We start from the raw sequence: 13,156 nt of genomic DNA, 5'->3' as shown, positions 1-13,156 counted from the left end.
GAGCTTCGGCTGTGGAGGGCTGCACTACTGACCAGCCGGGCCGGCATCGCAGCGGAGGGACAGCGTGTGTCGACAGGAAACCCGCGACGGTCCTTGCACGGCTGGAGTAGCTCATTTGCCACAGAAAGCGAGCACCAACAAGTTGGCACTGTGCTGGGTGCCGCCGATTTAAAGCGCAGAACAGCTGTTAGTTAGACACAGTGGCGTTCAAACAGAAGTTAAGCAATACAGAGGGAGGGAGGGTCTCATTCCAAACTCCGGGTGAGCACTGCACGGCAGATTTTTGAAGGACAGCATCTTTTCAGGTCTCTCTACAACTTAATCACAAGCCTTAATTCTAAGCTTAGTCCAACTTAACTGTTTCAGTTGAAAGCATCCTTTCACAATTATTCCTTGCTCCGATGTGTGAGCCGAGATCAAAACTCCTATTGCTGTTCCAGCACAGGCTTCTGTGTATAGAGCACATACTGGCTCCTCGCTCCACCCCCTAAAGATATGAATACATATTATGGCTTAGCTCTAATTTTAGTAAAGCCATTTTAGTGTTTCAGAGATGATGAGACCTGTGGCTCTGTTGGAAGTTTACAAGATGCACAGCGTGGCAAACAAGGATTTTTACTAGTAATTTCAAAACTTTTAAAACTGCCAAAAGGGAAGTTTAATGATGTGACTCTAGGAGCTCTACCTCCACCTTTAAGACCTTGCTTTTATCTCCTTAGATATTTTCTCCTTCTGAAAGTACTAAGAGTCAGGGGACTGCCTGTCCGTACTGTTTAAAGACCATATATAAGCCAGTTGCTTATCCAAGTGTTTTCTCTTTCCAGCTTACCAGAGAAGCTAAAGATGAGTCTACGGAAGCAAACCCCCAGTGACTTCCTAAAACAGATCATTGGCAGGCCAGTTGTTGTAAAATTAAATTCTGGAGTTGATTATCGAGGTAAGTTCTCCATCTGTCTCACTGAGGCAGTAATTGTTTGAGTAGGCTGGAACAGATGCACTGCATTTGAAAAGCTAAGTACTATGATCCAGAATCTTGGAGTGTGTCAATATAGATCTCAGAATGGTGACATGGCAAACAGAAAATCAGCTCTGGAGAAACTGATGAAAAAGAGGTTAATGGTGGATTTAGAGATTAAAATTACTTACCCAAATCATTAGTGTCCTTAGTCACAGATGGTTAGACTGGAGACTTGGGATTATTTTGAGTTTCTAAACAGGTATTTGTAAAGATTGGCAGAAATTACAATTCCTGAAATGGCCAGGCAGTCCCCTTCTCAATGCTCTGATTGCAACCCGTTGAAACTCTTTTTCTTTTCTTTCCTGTTCTCCAATTCCTAGTGTAGACCTTGGTCCAGAAAAACTTCAGACAGTAAACTGTGCTATCAGTCGTAAACCTGCTCATACACAAGGGATGAAGCAATTGTTTACATTCTTGGTTAAACAGCTGCCTAGACATGTGTTGGATCAAGACTCGCAGAGATACAGGAGAAAGCTTAGTGTGGCAGTGCACCCAGTTCATTTTAACACAGCCCAGCATTTTTATTCCGGAACTCTTCAGCCTTCATGCACTGTATCTAGGATTACAGGCTTTTTTAACCACTAAATTAAACTTCTCTGTTCAGTGAAATGTCCTGGTCCTACTCCCACTAAGACTATCAGCCTGTCCAATTTTTTTAGTAGTATCCAAGTTTAATTAAAATTATCATGTATCTCCTATTGTGCACAATTTAGACATTTTGTGCTGGTGTGAGAAATACCATGGTCCTGCTGCAGATCACTGCTTCAGATAGGTTGAATTCAATTGGCTCATCTTATCACTTGTGAAAGGGGACTTCTTTGTACTGCGACAAGGAATCTTTGTATTAAGACAGTTTTAAATGTTACTGTGCACTGGCAGAGCAAGCACTACCTTCTTATCCCTTCCTGTTCCTCTCTAGTGTCTCAGCTGACAGAATTTGCAGTCTGTCATTTCTTTGAGATCCATATTGTCTGAGCACTTCAGGTGGGGTGGGTGGGTTAAGAACTTCACTGCTGCTCATCAGTCTTCGGCCTCTATGAATTCTTTCTTGCAGGAAAATGTAGTGACAGTTCAATAAAGTTGAAGTCATTTACCAAAAGGTACACACCAGGCAGGGCCAAAACAGATTTGGGGTTTGGATGTGCTGTTTTCTTTGAGAACATTGGTACCCTCTGCTTGGTAAGATCTATTTGTTACTACTGCAGATAAACTACTGACCTTTCGCCCCAGCAAACTTAGTTTCACATGCCTACAGTCAGACCTAGCAGGAATTGAACCACAGTTCTTTTGAGCATCCTTATTTGTTACTGGATTTTTTCCCCTCCCTTTCCTATTTCCCTCTGCTCTCCTGCCTTCCCACTTACTGTGATCCTGCAGTTAAAAAAACTCTGTAATGCTCTCATTCGAAAATAAGCACTCATTTTATTCTGTGCAGAAATTTGACCAACATTTGTAAAAGCTAAATGTCAAAAAAGCCACCATCTCAGGCTTTTGTTGCAGATCTGTCTAGATTCTCTCTCTGGGTTGCTATTTTATGTCTGTATCTCCACCCTCCAAGCCATATGTGCAAACGTGGCCTAATACAAGTGTTGATGGGTAACTGTAAAACGTCTTGATGCACTGCCAAGGGCTGCTAAGAAGAAGCTCTGAGAAAGTAATCAGTGACAAATGAATATATATGATTTCTGTGTGTAGGGATGGATATGTACATTAAAACATCTCTACATATAGATAAAACAGATAAAATAATAGCCAGGGTAGGCAGTGACAATATTTAATGCATTAGTGGCCTGAGAGTAAACACAAAGAAAGGGAAGAAGAGAATGAAACCACCATGAATGCACTCTAGGAACAAAAAAGTTTGAAAATAATGCTTTTGTGGACTACTGAATGGTAGCTCAAGAAAAATCAACAATTTTAATTCTGGACAAACAATTTCTGCTCTTGTATTGTTACATGGAGCACTGAGGATTACGGTAGAGAAAAAGAGTTCTGACTTCTGTTTGGTTTGAGTTTTTTGGCACATTTAGTAACACTTTGTGAGCAGTCAGTTTTTCCTGTGTGTGAAACAGAGGAAAGAAGAACATAAAGGAAAATAATCCTTAAACCGTTACAAGTTGGCAGAAGAACTTTAATTCCTAATTATTTAATGGAAGATATTACAACAGTTCTGAAAAAATGAGAATGTGTCCTAGAGGAGGAATCTCAGCTGGATTTTTCCCCCTCCCTGACTACAGCCAATACTCGATATTTCAAGTTTTAATTCCAGGTAAAAAAATTAGGTGTTCTTCAAACAGAGGAAAAAAGTTTTTAGTAGTATTGTCTGTGTGTGCAAGACACAGGCAAGATTGAGATAACTAATGCAGCTTTTAACAAGTCATGATGTGTGCACAATTAACAAATCAGATTGTATTCTCTGAGCAATTCCTTGCATTTGTTAATCCCCCATATCCAGTTCCTTAACTCAATAATCCGTTCATTGATCAGGCAGGTTAAATTTGTAGATGGACATGGTTCTGATCTTAAGGGTGGGAGTAGGCACCAAGGAGTGATTTTAAGTGAAAAAAATGCTATCATACTGCCAGCACATAGGAAGTACTGTGTGAACAAGGTACAGCCTTCAACAGGGGCTATGGGAAGTGAGAACATAAATACTGTCTAAAATCAGGGATACTCAAATGCTTTTTTTCCTGATAAAAATAATATCTAGTTTTACAAATGGCAGAGATTTCTCCTTGAGTTGCATTGATTAAACAGTGTAATTTTTTGTGGGAATATTTGTGTCATTAGAAAAATCCTTTGTCAGTTGAAGACTACATTGAATTTTGTTTACATCAGAACAGAGACTTGCAGCCAATGTTCTTCTAGATCTTTAGGCATGAAGATAAATATGAAAATGTCCTGTATTAAAAGGGTTGGCTTTCAGCTATATCCTTCACAAGTTTTGATGAAAATTCAATTTACATAGCCTTGTCCTTAGCTTATCCAGTTACACTTTATGTCAGAGTTTCTTTTCAGGTGTAACTTAAAACACAAGTGAGAAGGGACAACTTAAACTTTCAAAGTGGAAATTGTCAATCTTTTGAAAGCTGTGTCTTAATGATTTCTTTTTAATCCCAAGTCTTACATCAACTGATAAGGTTGCTACTACAGTGCCTGAGGCTCCTCACTCTCAGCTTAATTCTTTGACTAATACTCTGATCTACCGATTCATCTGGCCAAGCTTGGGCTTTTAGGTTGTTAGGAAGATACAGGGGTTTTTTTCAGTACTATTCAAACACAATTCATTGTTTGTGTATTTTAAAATAAGTTTAAGTTGATTCATTTTTAAATTGTCACTGTCTTCAGGTGTCCTGGCTTGCCTGGATGGGTATATGAATATAGCTCTGGAACAGACTGAGGAATATGTAAATGGACAATTAAAGAACAAGTATGGGGACGCATTTATCCGAGGAAATAATGGTAATTTCCTCTCCTTATGTTATTGCTTATTAGAAGATTGTGTTTTCATATTCGGATTTTGAGGAGCAGCTGAGGAGTAAGCAAGCTGCCTATAAGAATATTAGTTTTATGCTTTCTTGGAAACCTTAATACGCTTTTTACAGTTTCTTTTTTTCACTGTCTGTGCTTTTCTGCATTCCTGTGGCCCTTTTTGCCTCTGAACTTGAAATTCATTTAGAGAAGCACACTCTTTTCTAGCCTTCCTTGGAGCTTATTTCCTGCTTCACAGGTAGTTGTTAGCTTTGCCTTAAGTGCTTGGGATTTCCAGCTTTTGTGGAAAAGTCATAGCATTAGTGTCTGACACCTGTAATTCCGCTGCTTAGAAGCTCTCTCATGCTCTCCTCAGCAATGCTGCAGGGTAGCTGGCTTTATTCGTCCTCTGTTCAGCCTGCGTTTGCTGGTGTATAGTTTGGCTACAAATATGATAAATACTGAAGCAAAGTAGTACAAGAGTTGCCTGACTTTGTCCATGCTGAATGCAATTTATTACACTGTCATTTTACAAGCCATGGAAATAAGGTATTTTAAATAAACAGCCTTCTGCACATTATTTACCAGGCCCCTCACATGTGCCGCTTTCTCCTTTTCACAGTATTGTACATAAGCACACAGAAGAGGAGGATGTGAAGACGCCAGAAGGAGGCCGTTTTGTACTTGTGAACCTCTTCAAAATGATGAGCCCTCTTTGGTTTGTAGTTTATAATCCACAGATGAAATACACAAGTGTTTAAATATTTTTTTTAAATAAATGTAAACCAGTGTAAACTTCCTGGATATTTTTGTTTCAAAGCATGGCTTGGTTACGCTGCACAGAAAAATAATAAAGAGAGAAGCATGTAATAGTGCCACAAGACTAGTTCAAAGCAAAAGCTCGTTTATTTATGCTGCTACAGAAATGCTAACTGGAAGGTAAGCAGGCATGGAGTTACCGCAAATCACAGCCTTGTACTGATGGCAAAACAATAGTTTAACTGATGTTGGAAAGGGAAATGATAATGTTTTGGTGACAGTGACCTGTCAGTTTTGGAAAACATAGGGTCATCTTTATATGCCAATCTAGCAACAGTCATTGGGTAGAGTTCAGCTGTCCAAGAAATCTTGAATTGCAGATTGAGTCAAAGCATGTACTTGTTACACTTCAACTGTTAGTGGTGGGGAAAGAATTGAATCAAATGGGTGAAAAGAAAGCTCTGTGCCAGCTGAGGACGTCAGTCACAGCTGAAACGCTCTCAGTTGGTATACCAACACAGTGGGGAACTGCCACACCTCCTACCACACTCAGCTTGGAGTTACCTTTTTTCCTGTATCTCTACCAAACACAATGGACTTCTTCAATGAAAAGCAATTTTAACTTATATCTAAAACTACTCCTGAGAACAGAATAGGGATCTAAAAGCTTTCATAAACATGCCATATGTATTCTCTTTGGACAGTTCATTTTTTCCCATCGGCTTCCCCCTTAACCTAGTACCATCTATATATTCTCTTTCTTTATGTACTAGCCAGAAATGAGAACAAGTACGTTAAGCTAATTGTAAAGGGCATGCATTAGGGAGGAGGAACTTCTGTGCAGAACTTGTTTGTTCAGATTTTGCAACAATACTGCCAGATAATCAAAGCCCAGTGAGTTTCACATGGATACTTATTCCCAATTTATATTATCTTTTCTTGGTTTACATGCAGTCAGAAAAGGAAAAACAACAACCCTGAATGTTCAGATATTTGAGTGTTACTATGCATAATGTCCAGATACTCAAGATGTTTTCTTGTTCCTGAGGGCAAAGTTATAAGTACCTCTTAGTGAGGTTATTTAACCAATATTTTATGATGAGTTTTCTGACACCCTGTTTTATTCTTTGGGCAGTTTATAGTGCCTCCAGGAACAAAAACACTCCTAGTTGTTCATGGATGAACACAGTGGCCAATTCTTCCCAAGTACCAAGTCAAGCAGGGACCAGTAACACATCAGTTACCCAAGGGAGAGGAATGTGGGTTTCAAATTCCAAAAAAAAAAAAAAAAAAAAAAAAGGAATAATTCAAAATTATTTTGCAATTAGTAGTTAATCTTTCCATTTGAAACACTTCAGAAGCCACTCCAGAACACACAAATAGAGATGCTACTTTATAATATGCTTAAGTAATTTATCATTTTCTGACAAGGGTTTAAAAGTGTGTGGGATGTAAATACAAATCACCAACATACTCTTCTCTAAAGGGCATGCAGTTTCTCACTGGTCTGTCACCTGTATGCAGCTGGCAGGTTACTGTGTGCTTTCATTCCTTGACACTGATTTTTCATTTTAAAATGGGGTTAACTTTTTCTTCTCCACTTTTCTCACCTCCTCCTCCACCTACCCACCTATAGCAACACATTTTGCCCAGACTTCTGTTTACTCTCAAGCATTCACAACGCTAACTTTAACTGCAGTTCTGTTTCTACAACTTTTGTCACACAGCATTTTTCAGTTGTAATCTGCTACTTCAGATGGTCTAATCATGCAGTGAACTTAGAAAATGCTGCATAGTTTACATGGTGAGTGGGTTTTTTAATGTATTCTAAATCATGAAGTCACTATTTGCACTACTATCCGAGGTGTGTAGGAAAATTTGCATTAAAGATGAGCTGTTGTATATCATATTCAAATTTAAAAGGTAGCTAAAGAAACTAAACATTTAATTCCCACAATTACTGACCTTTATGTACAGGATTCCCCCCCTTAATTCAGTTTTCAGCCCCTATGTTTAGATCAAGTGAACATTTAAGTTTTATTTCAATTACGCAGTCCATTTTGAGTTGGATAAAACATTCATCTTGGATTTATTTCACTCATCTTTTAGATTTTGTTTTAACTAAGTATGTTCTGTAGGACATGATACTAGTTGCAAGCAAGTCAGACACTGTCCAGACAGTTTTCAGAATAGCACACGGAGCACTATTTAAAGTTTGAGGTGAGGCATCCCAGTGTATATATGTATGTAGACATCAAAGTACAATGGTGTATTTCACAAACTCTTGATGCTTAAAAATGACTCAACCTGATTCATAAGATCTTTATCCCACTGGGAGATACAAATACGCTCTTACAAACGACACATCTTCACACACAAAAAACTGTATTAGATACTAATGCTCACATCCTTCATGTTACCTCATTTACCATATTCTAATGCTCCTGCCCCCATACCTGTGTAAAAAACAGTTTTACTTGTGGGTCAGGCTCATCTAGATCAGGACTGACAACACAACATTCCTTGAACAACTTGCAAGTTCTTGTCCATCACTTGTCTTAGAAGAATGCACTCACAACTAAGTAATCCAAAATTAACAAACAAAAGTTAACTGAACTCCAAAGACTAAAGCTGCATTCACATACATAGTACTTTCATGCAATGAGATCACTTCATGAAACCAAGGCTGCTCAACTGCTACCCCATCTGCACCCTCTTCCACACATTCACTCACAGATAGTCTAGGAGGAGCAGCAACTCTGGATTTGCTACATCCTCACATCCAGTGTAAGTTTCCTGCACTTTGAAAAGTCAAACTAAGCCACGTCTCCTTAAACAAAAGCCTGTCTGGGAGGAGCAGCACAGCCAAGCCTATAGAAACTAGAGAAAGCAAATCTGGAAGGAGGTAAGTACTCACTGTGTGGTGGGACAGCCAGGAGCCAGGTTACTACTAAAGCCTGCAGTGTCCTGCAGTGCCACTATATACGGGAGCAGAGCATGCTGGGAAAGTTTTTCTTTAAAGGTATACACTGATGACCACTCAACTTTACAGTTTGTTGCTACCTGGTTCCTAGTTCAAAGGGAATCTAACGCAAACCACCCAACACTATTGATTTGAGTTCTTTCTTTTTCATGATACAATGACAAAACAGCTACCCAGAGCCCTCCTGGGTGCAACTGGCCCATTAAGTTCTAAGGCTCTTACTCCAAAAGCCAGCTGTGCTGCACAGCTGTAGGTTTCAGTTGCATTGTTCACAGTACTCAAGAAAGCATGAAAGTGTTTGCAAAATGGCAGCCTTCAAACATTTGACTGATGGCACCAAAGCAATGCCTGATCTTTAATATGCCAGCTCATGCCCATGGCCAGCTCCAGCTCCAGCTCCATGTCCATTTTGAAAGCAAACAGACTGGAGCCAGCAGTTCTAAAGGTTCCTGTGCCAAACTGTTCTCCACGGCTGAGAAGTCGGACAGGAGGAGGCTTTTCCTGAGCTGCTGTGTTGATCCTGCCTAAGGGACCCTTGAACATTTAAGAGTCTGATCCAAGCAGCAGCTTCGGGCTGGGCTGAGCTGGGCTGCATGCCTGCCGTGGCTTTTGGGTCTCCACTGGGCCACACAGACCCCTTGGCTGAAGGACACCTCCACCAGCTCAACATAACAGCGGAGCTCGCGGGCAGCTCCCACTTGGTACCATGATTGCACCAGCTGCCTGGCCTTGCCCTTATCTGACAGCAGCAACAAGTTCTCATGAGAACATCCTTTAGAAAGAGGGTTGTTTTCTTGCAAGGAAATTATCACATAGCTCAAGCGATGACAAGGGAGGGCTGCTCTCCATGGACGGGGTTGCATCTGCTCTGAGCACTGTGGGAAAATCCTTCTGGGCTCCATCCAGTGCTGCATGAGTGTGGGGTGCCCAGCACCTGAAGCAACGTACAATTTACTTGCTGTTTGGATTCCTCATTTTATTCTCTCTTATTAAACCAACCATTAAGCTATTTATTGCTGGGCCTTTCTTATTGAGATACAGAAAGAGCCCTGCACCATCTCTCTCTCTCTCTCTTCCCCTCCTCCATCCCCAGAACAGCTGCCCAGGTTGCAGTAGTTACCAAATAAAGGGTTGTTTTGGAGTTTTTTTAAAGGCTGAATTTGTAAGAGGAGACTCACATTGTATGTTGCATGATTGTGTATGTGTTAGTTCATTCCCAGCAGTAATTGAATCCACTGTCCCATTTCAGTAAGTGTGATATACAGGAATAGCAAGAATAGTCAACTGGGTAGAAGCGGAAGGACCTGACAGTATTTCTGCCAACCTCCTGCCTAACTAGATGTCAGCAAAACATCCTCTTTTCCCTGGTGTCCCCAAACACAGAGACACAGACATCCATAGGTCAACCCTGAGATGCCAGTTTGTAGGCACTGTTCTCCATTCTCCCTGTGGGACTACCACGAGTTTTTACTGCTCTCCTACTGTGGGCTTTTAGCCACCCTTCTCACAGACTGCTCTTTGTTCTAAAGATGACATGAAATCTTATTAAATTAGACGGTGCTGCCAGCTTTGTTGGTTTAATGATCAGTTCCTTGTGATCTGGACTCAACTAATTGTTGCTGCTTTGAAACACTCAATCAACCTGCCCACTCTAACTGCCCCCAAACTTTCTTCACAGGACTCAGGTGGCCACTAGCTGACCAGGAAGGACTTCTAACTCATTATAACCCTTATTATCTTGTGGTAGCAAAGCAGTTCTCAACCTGTCAGTGAAGCAACCAGCTTGCTCTTGAGTGTCAGATCTGGATTGCTTACATCCATGCCTGTGCTGCAAACTGATCTCCACTGCACCTGCTCCATGTCTGCTGTCCCTGTTGTGACCCGGTGATGTGGAGATGTAGAGACAATCTGCAGGAAGGAGAAAGCTTCCGCATAAAGACCCTGGGATGTAACTGAGTTTATAACACTTCTGTGCACTTTATTGATGAAATTGCAGGTTACATGGTTTATAGTCTATCTATCTTAATTATCAAGTTATAGCACAGCATGCAGTTTTCCCTAGTGCTATTTTAGAATCCCAACTGTGGGGTTTTTTATCCTAGAAATCCATGACACAAATGCTGCTGAGAAAACAATAGGCACAGTGTAAGTTGTCGCAAGTTTCTCCTTGCCAGCTTCCTACTAACAGAGAAATTTATGACAGGAAAGAGGCAAACCTCTCCTAGTGACAGCAGTGCCACGTGGCCTTCTTGTGTCTGCCTGGGCCCCATCGTCAGAGCGGTAAGTAAAGCCTCGCTGAGCTCAAGTGGCTCCAGCAGGTCAAAGCTCTGGCCAGAGGAGGCTGAGGCAATGCTGTCCTGGTGGGTGATGCAACCAGAGGCTATGGAGAGGGCTGTATTTCTTACTGGAAGCATCTGCCTGTCACTTGGCATTCGAACATGCGGTTTGAGGCTGCTGGTAGGTGCTTGTGTCACAGTAATGACTGTGACAGGCTTTTTCCATCTCTAAGGAGGAGATGATTGTGACATTTGGTTTGAGTGCAGCTTTGAAGCCACCGAGTTCTTCTGCTAGAGAGCAGGCAGTGAGGATGAACTCTGCGTAAGGCTGTATTTCAGTTCAGCCCAGCAATTAATGCTGCCTCCAGGCAGTGCCGTGCAGTTCTGCTGACTAGTGCTGCTAAACCTGCACACAGCAGCCCCCCAGCAGCACCTCCTGCCCTGCCCAGAGACCAGCACCAGCTCTGGGAGCCAACAGAGCCAGTTCAGCGTGGCACAACATCCTGTGCTGTTACGGATGGGTTGGGTCTGCCTCTCGTTTGTTGAAGCTCTTCTCCCTTCTCCCCATAGTTTTGCACAGAGCTCCAGGGAGCACCCAATGGTGCTGTTTCACGATCTGCACTCTGCTGGTTTTCCTGCTTTTTCAGGTGGCAGCTGATGGAGAAATGGTCCTCACTGGAGCTGGCACCTTGGCAGCAGCTGAAGAAGACCATGCAATGCTGTTACACCATGCCATGGTGCAGAGACCTACACTTAGGTTGAATATTGCTTTCAGGCTGCTGCACCAGAACGGCTGCAATGTGTTTGGTGTTTCCCCTGCAGATTGTCAGAGGTCTGGAGCTGCTGTTTATTACACTGGAATAATGAGCAAGTAATAGTTTAGCTTAGTAGCAAGTTAGTAATGAAAAGCCATAAGAGACCAGTTGGTTTTGGGAAAGGATTAGTCACTAATATAGCATAAAGGTTACTCTCTTTTGTGTATGAAATGTGCACAATTACAAACTGGAACAAAAGCAATAATGCAAGCTCTTCCTCCCTTCCCCTAGTACTTTCTGCTTCCACTGACAAAAGGAAAGACACTGTAAGACTTGTATTATATCCTGAAATTCAGTGACTGTAAGGCCTCTTTGAAATGCAGAGAGCCGGCTACTGAGAGCTCAGGACCACCAGTTCCCGTACTTTCAAACCAGTTAAACAGATGAGAGTTGGGATGTCAGTGGCAGTACCTCAGCGCCAGCCCAGCATCTTGTTTCAGTGCTGGAGGACAGGCTGTAGAGCAGGGCTGGCTGATGGGAACAGCGCTAACAAGCGGGGTCTCTGCAAGCCTGACTCCAGGTTCTGGGAGGCACCCCAGGCGGAGGTCAGTGTGATGCCCGCTCTGCACAGGCTCCCACACTGGTCAGACCCCAAGCAAGATCAAATATAGGCATCCCTATAGAAAACAGTGGTGTCACCTATGTGTTGGTGTATGTCCTTCAGTCATGGGACAGGACAGAGCTTTGTGGTGTCCTGCAGGGAGAGTGCCCTAAGGACCAGCGTGAACTCGTTCAGGTGTCAGACACACAGTTATCAGAGGAGAAGGAGGACAAAAGGGCCTAAGTACTCTTTGACCCTCCATCATTAATAGCTTTCCTGCACCACAGGGCCAGCCCCCTCCCAGTGGCCCAGGGACGTCTGACACTACCTTTTAAGGGTCTGGTAGATGAAGAAAAGCCAGCCAGCTGATGGGGCTGTTACCCTGTTCCTCTAGCCCTACTGAGGCCACAAGCTGCCAGCAGTTTGCTGATGATGTCCTGATGGTGTCTCTAACGATGACAAGAAGTTGGACCCTAATTTCCATCCGTTGTGAGTGAGGAGCTGCTGGCAGGCAAAGGGGCAAGCGTGGTGACAGTGGCCAGGGTTGAGGGAAAGTCCTGATGACCAGAGCAGTCTGCAGAGATGAGGTGGTTCCAAGAGGAGCTGGGAAGCTCAGGGATAGGATCAGCTCTGTGGCTGGGCACTGACATGGCTGCAGTGTATCTGTCCTGCAGTGGTGTCAGCCTGGGCTTAAAGGCAGTTTGTGTGCCAGAAGACAGTCACACATATCAGATGCTTAGTCTCCTGTGCCAGCTCTGGTGGGTTTATGGGGTGCTGATGGCTCCTCCTGGCAGGGCTGGCACCTTCCTGGTCTTTCTAGCAAAATTCTTTTGCTGCCAAAATAACTCCCATATAAGCATGAGAGACAGGGCACATTGCTTGGGGGTCACGGACTAGAGGGACCTGACTTCACTTTGCTTTGCAAAGCTTTATTCAGCATGGAAGGGGGGTTGTGTGGGAAGGGAAACAGGGCAAGTGGGAGTCTGATCCTCCTGCACCTCTGCAAGGGAGTCCCACACAAACCCATGGGTTGCTGCTGCCCCCCCACTAGTTGCCTTTGTTTTCATTAGAGAAACTTGGAGATGTGAAAAAACCCAAACAAACCAGGGGGTGGGATGTGAGAAGGAAAACTAATATGATTAAGGCAGGATTCGGGCACTGGTGGAGAGCTGCCGTAGGTGGTGGGTATTAGCAGTAACAGCTGCTGCGCTTCCCATTAGAGGAGAAAGTGAAGAAGGTCCCTGAAAGGATGGGTCTCTGGCAGGCCCGGACAGCAGCGGCGGGAGCGAGGCC

The 13,156-nt window shown here is 43.0% G+C and overlaps 1 protein-coding gene across 1 annotated transcript; it reads left to right on the top strand.

Moving 5' to 3' along the window:
* The first annotated feature begins 800 nt into the window (after positions 1–800).
* On the top strand, positions 801–5,375 carry LSM6 (LSM6 homolog, U6 small nuclear RNA associated (S. cerevisiae)). Its single transcript, XM_010023284.1, has 3 exons — positions 801–937; positions 4,367–4,480; positions 5,112–5,375. Exons 1-3 carry the CDS (start codon positions 844–846, stop codon positions 5,144–5,146), a joined length of 243 nt encoding a protein of 80 aa, XP_010021586.1. The 5' UTR covers positions 801–843; the 3' UTR covers positions 5,147–5,375.
* The last annotated feature ends 7,781 nt before the right edge of the window (positions 5,376–13,156 follow it).

Source organism: Nestor notabilis, unplaced genomic scaffold (assembly GCF_000696875.1).
Source record: "Nestor notabilis isolate BGI_N333 unplaced genomic scaffold, ASM69687v1 scaffold16250, whole genome shotgun sequence".
Lineage (NCBI taxonomy): Eukaryota > Metazoa > Chordata > Aves > Psittaciformes > Psittacidae > Nestor > Nestor notabilis.
The sequence above is the reverse complement of the archived record's forward strand: the minus strand, read 5'-3'. Positions and strand labels throughout refer to the sequence as shown.

What these genes read in the sequence shown, in the direction of transcription:
- LSM6 (XM_010023284.1), top strand. Translation starts at nt 844, where the DNA reads ATGAGTCTACGGAAGCAAACCCCCAGTGACTTCCTAAAACAGATCATT. An exon ending in TTCTGGAGTTGATTATCGAG is followed by an intron (nt 938 to 4,366) that starts GTAAGTTCTCCA and finishes CACTGTCTTCAG; the next exon opens with GTGTCCTGGCTTGCCTGGAT. An exon ending in ATTTATCCGAGGAAATAATG is followed by an intron (nt 4,481 to 5,111) that starts GTAATTTCCTCT and finishes TCCTTTTCACAG; the next exon opens with TATTGTACATAAGCACACAG.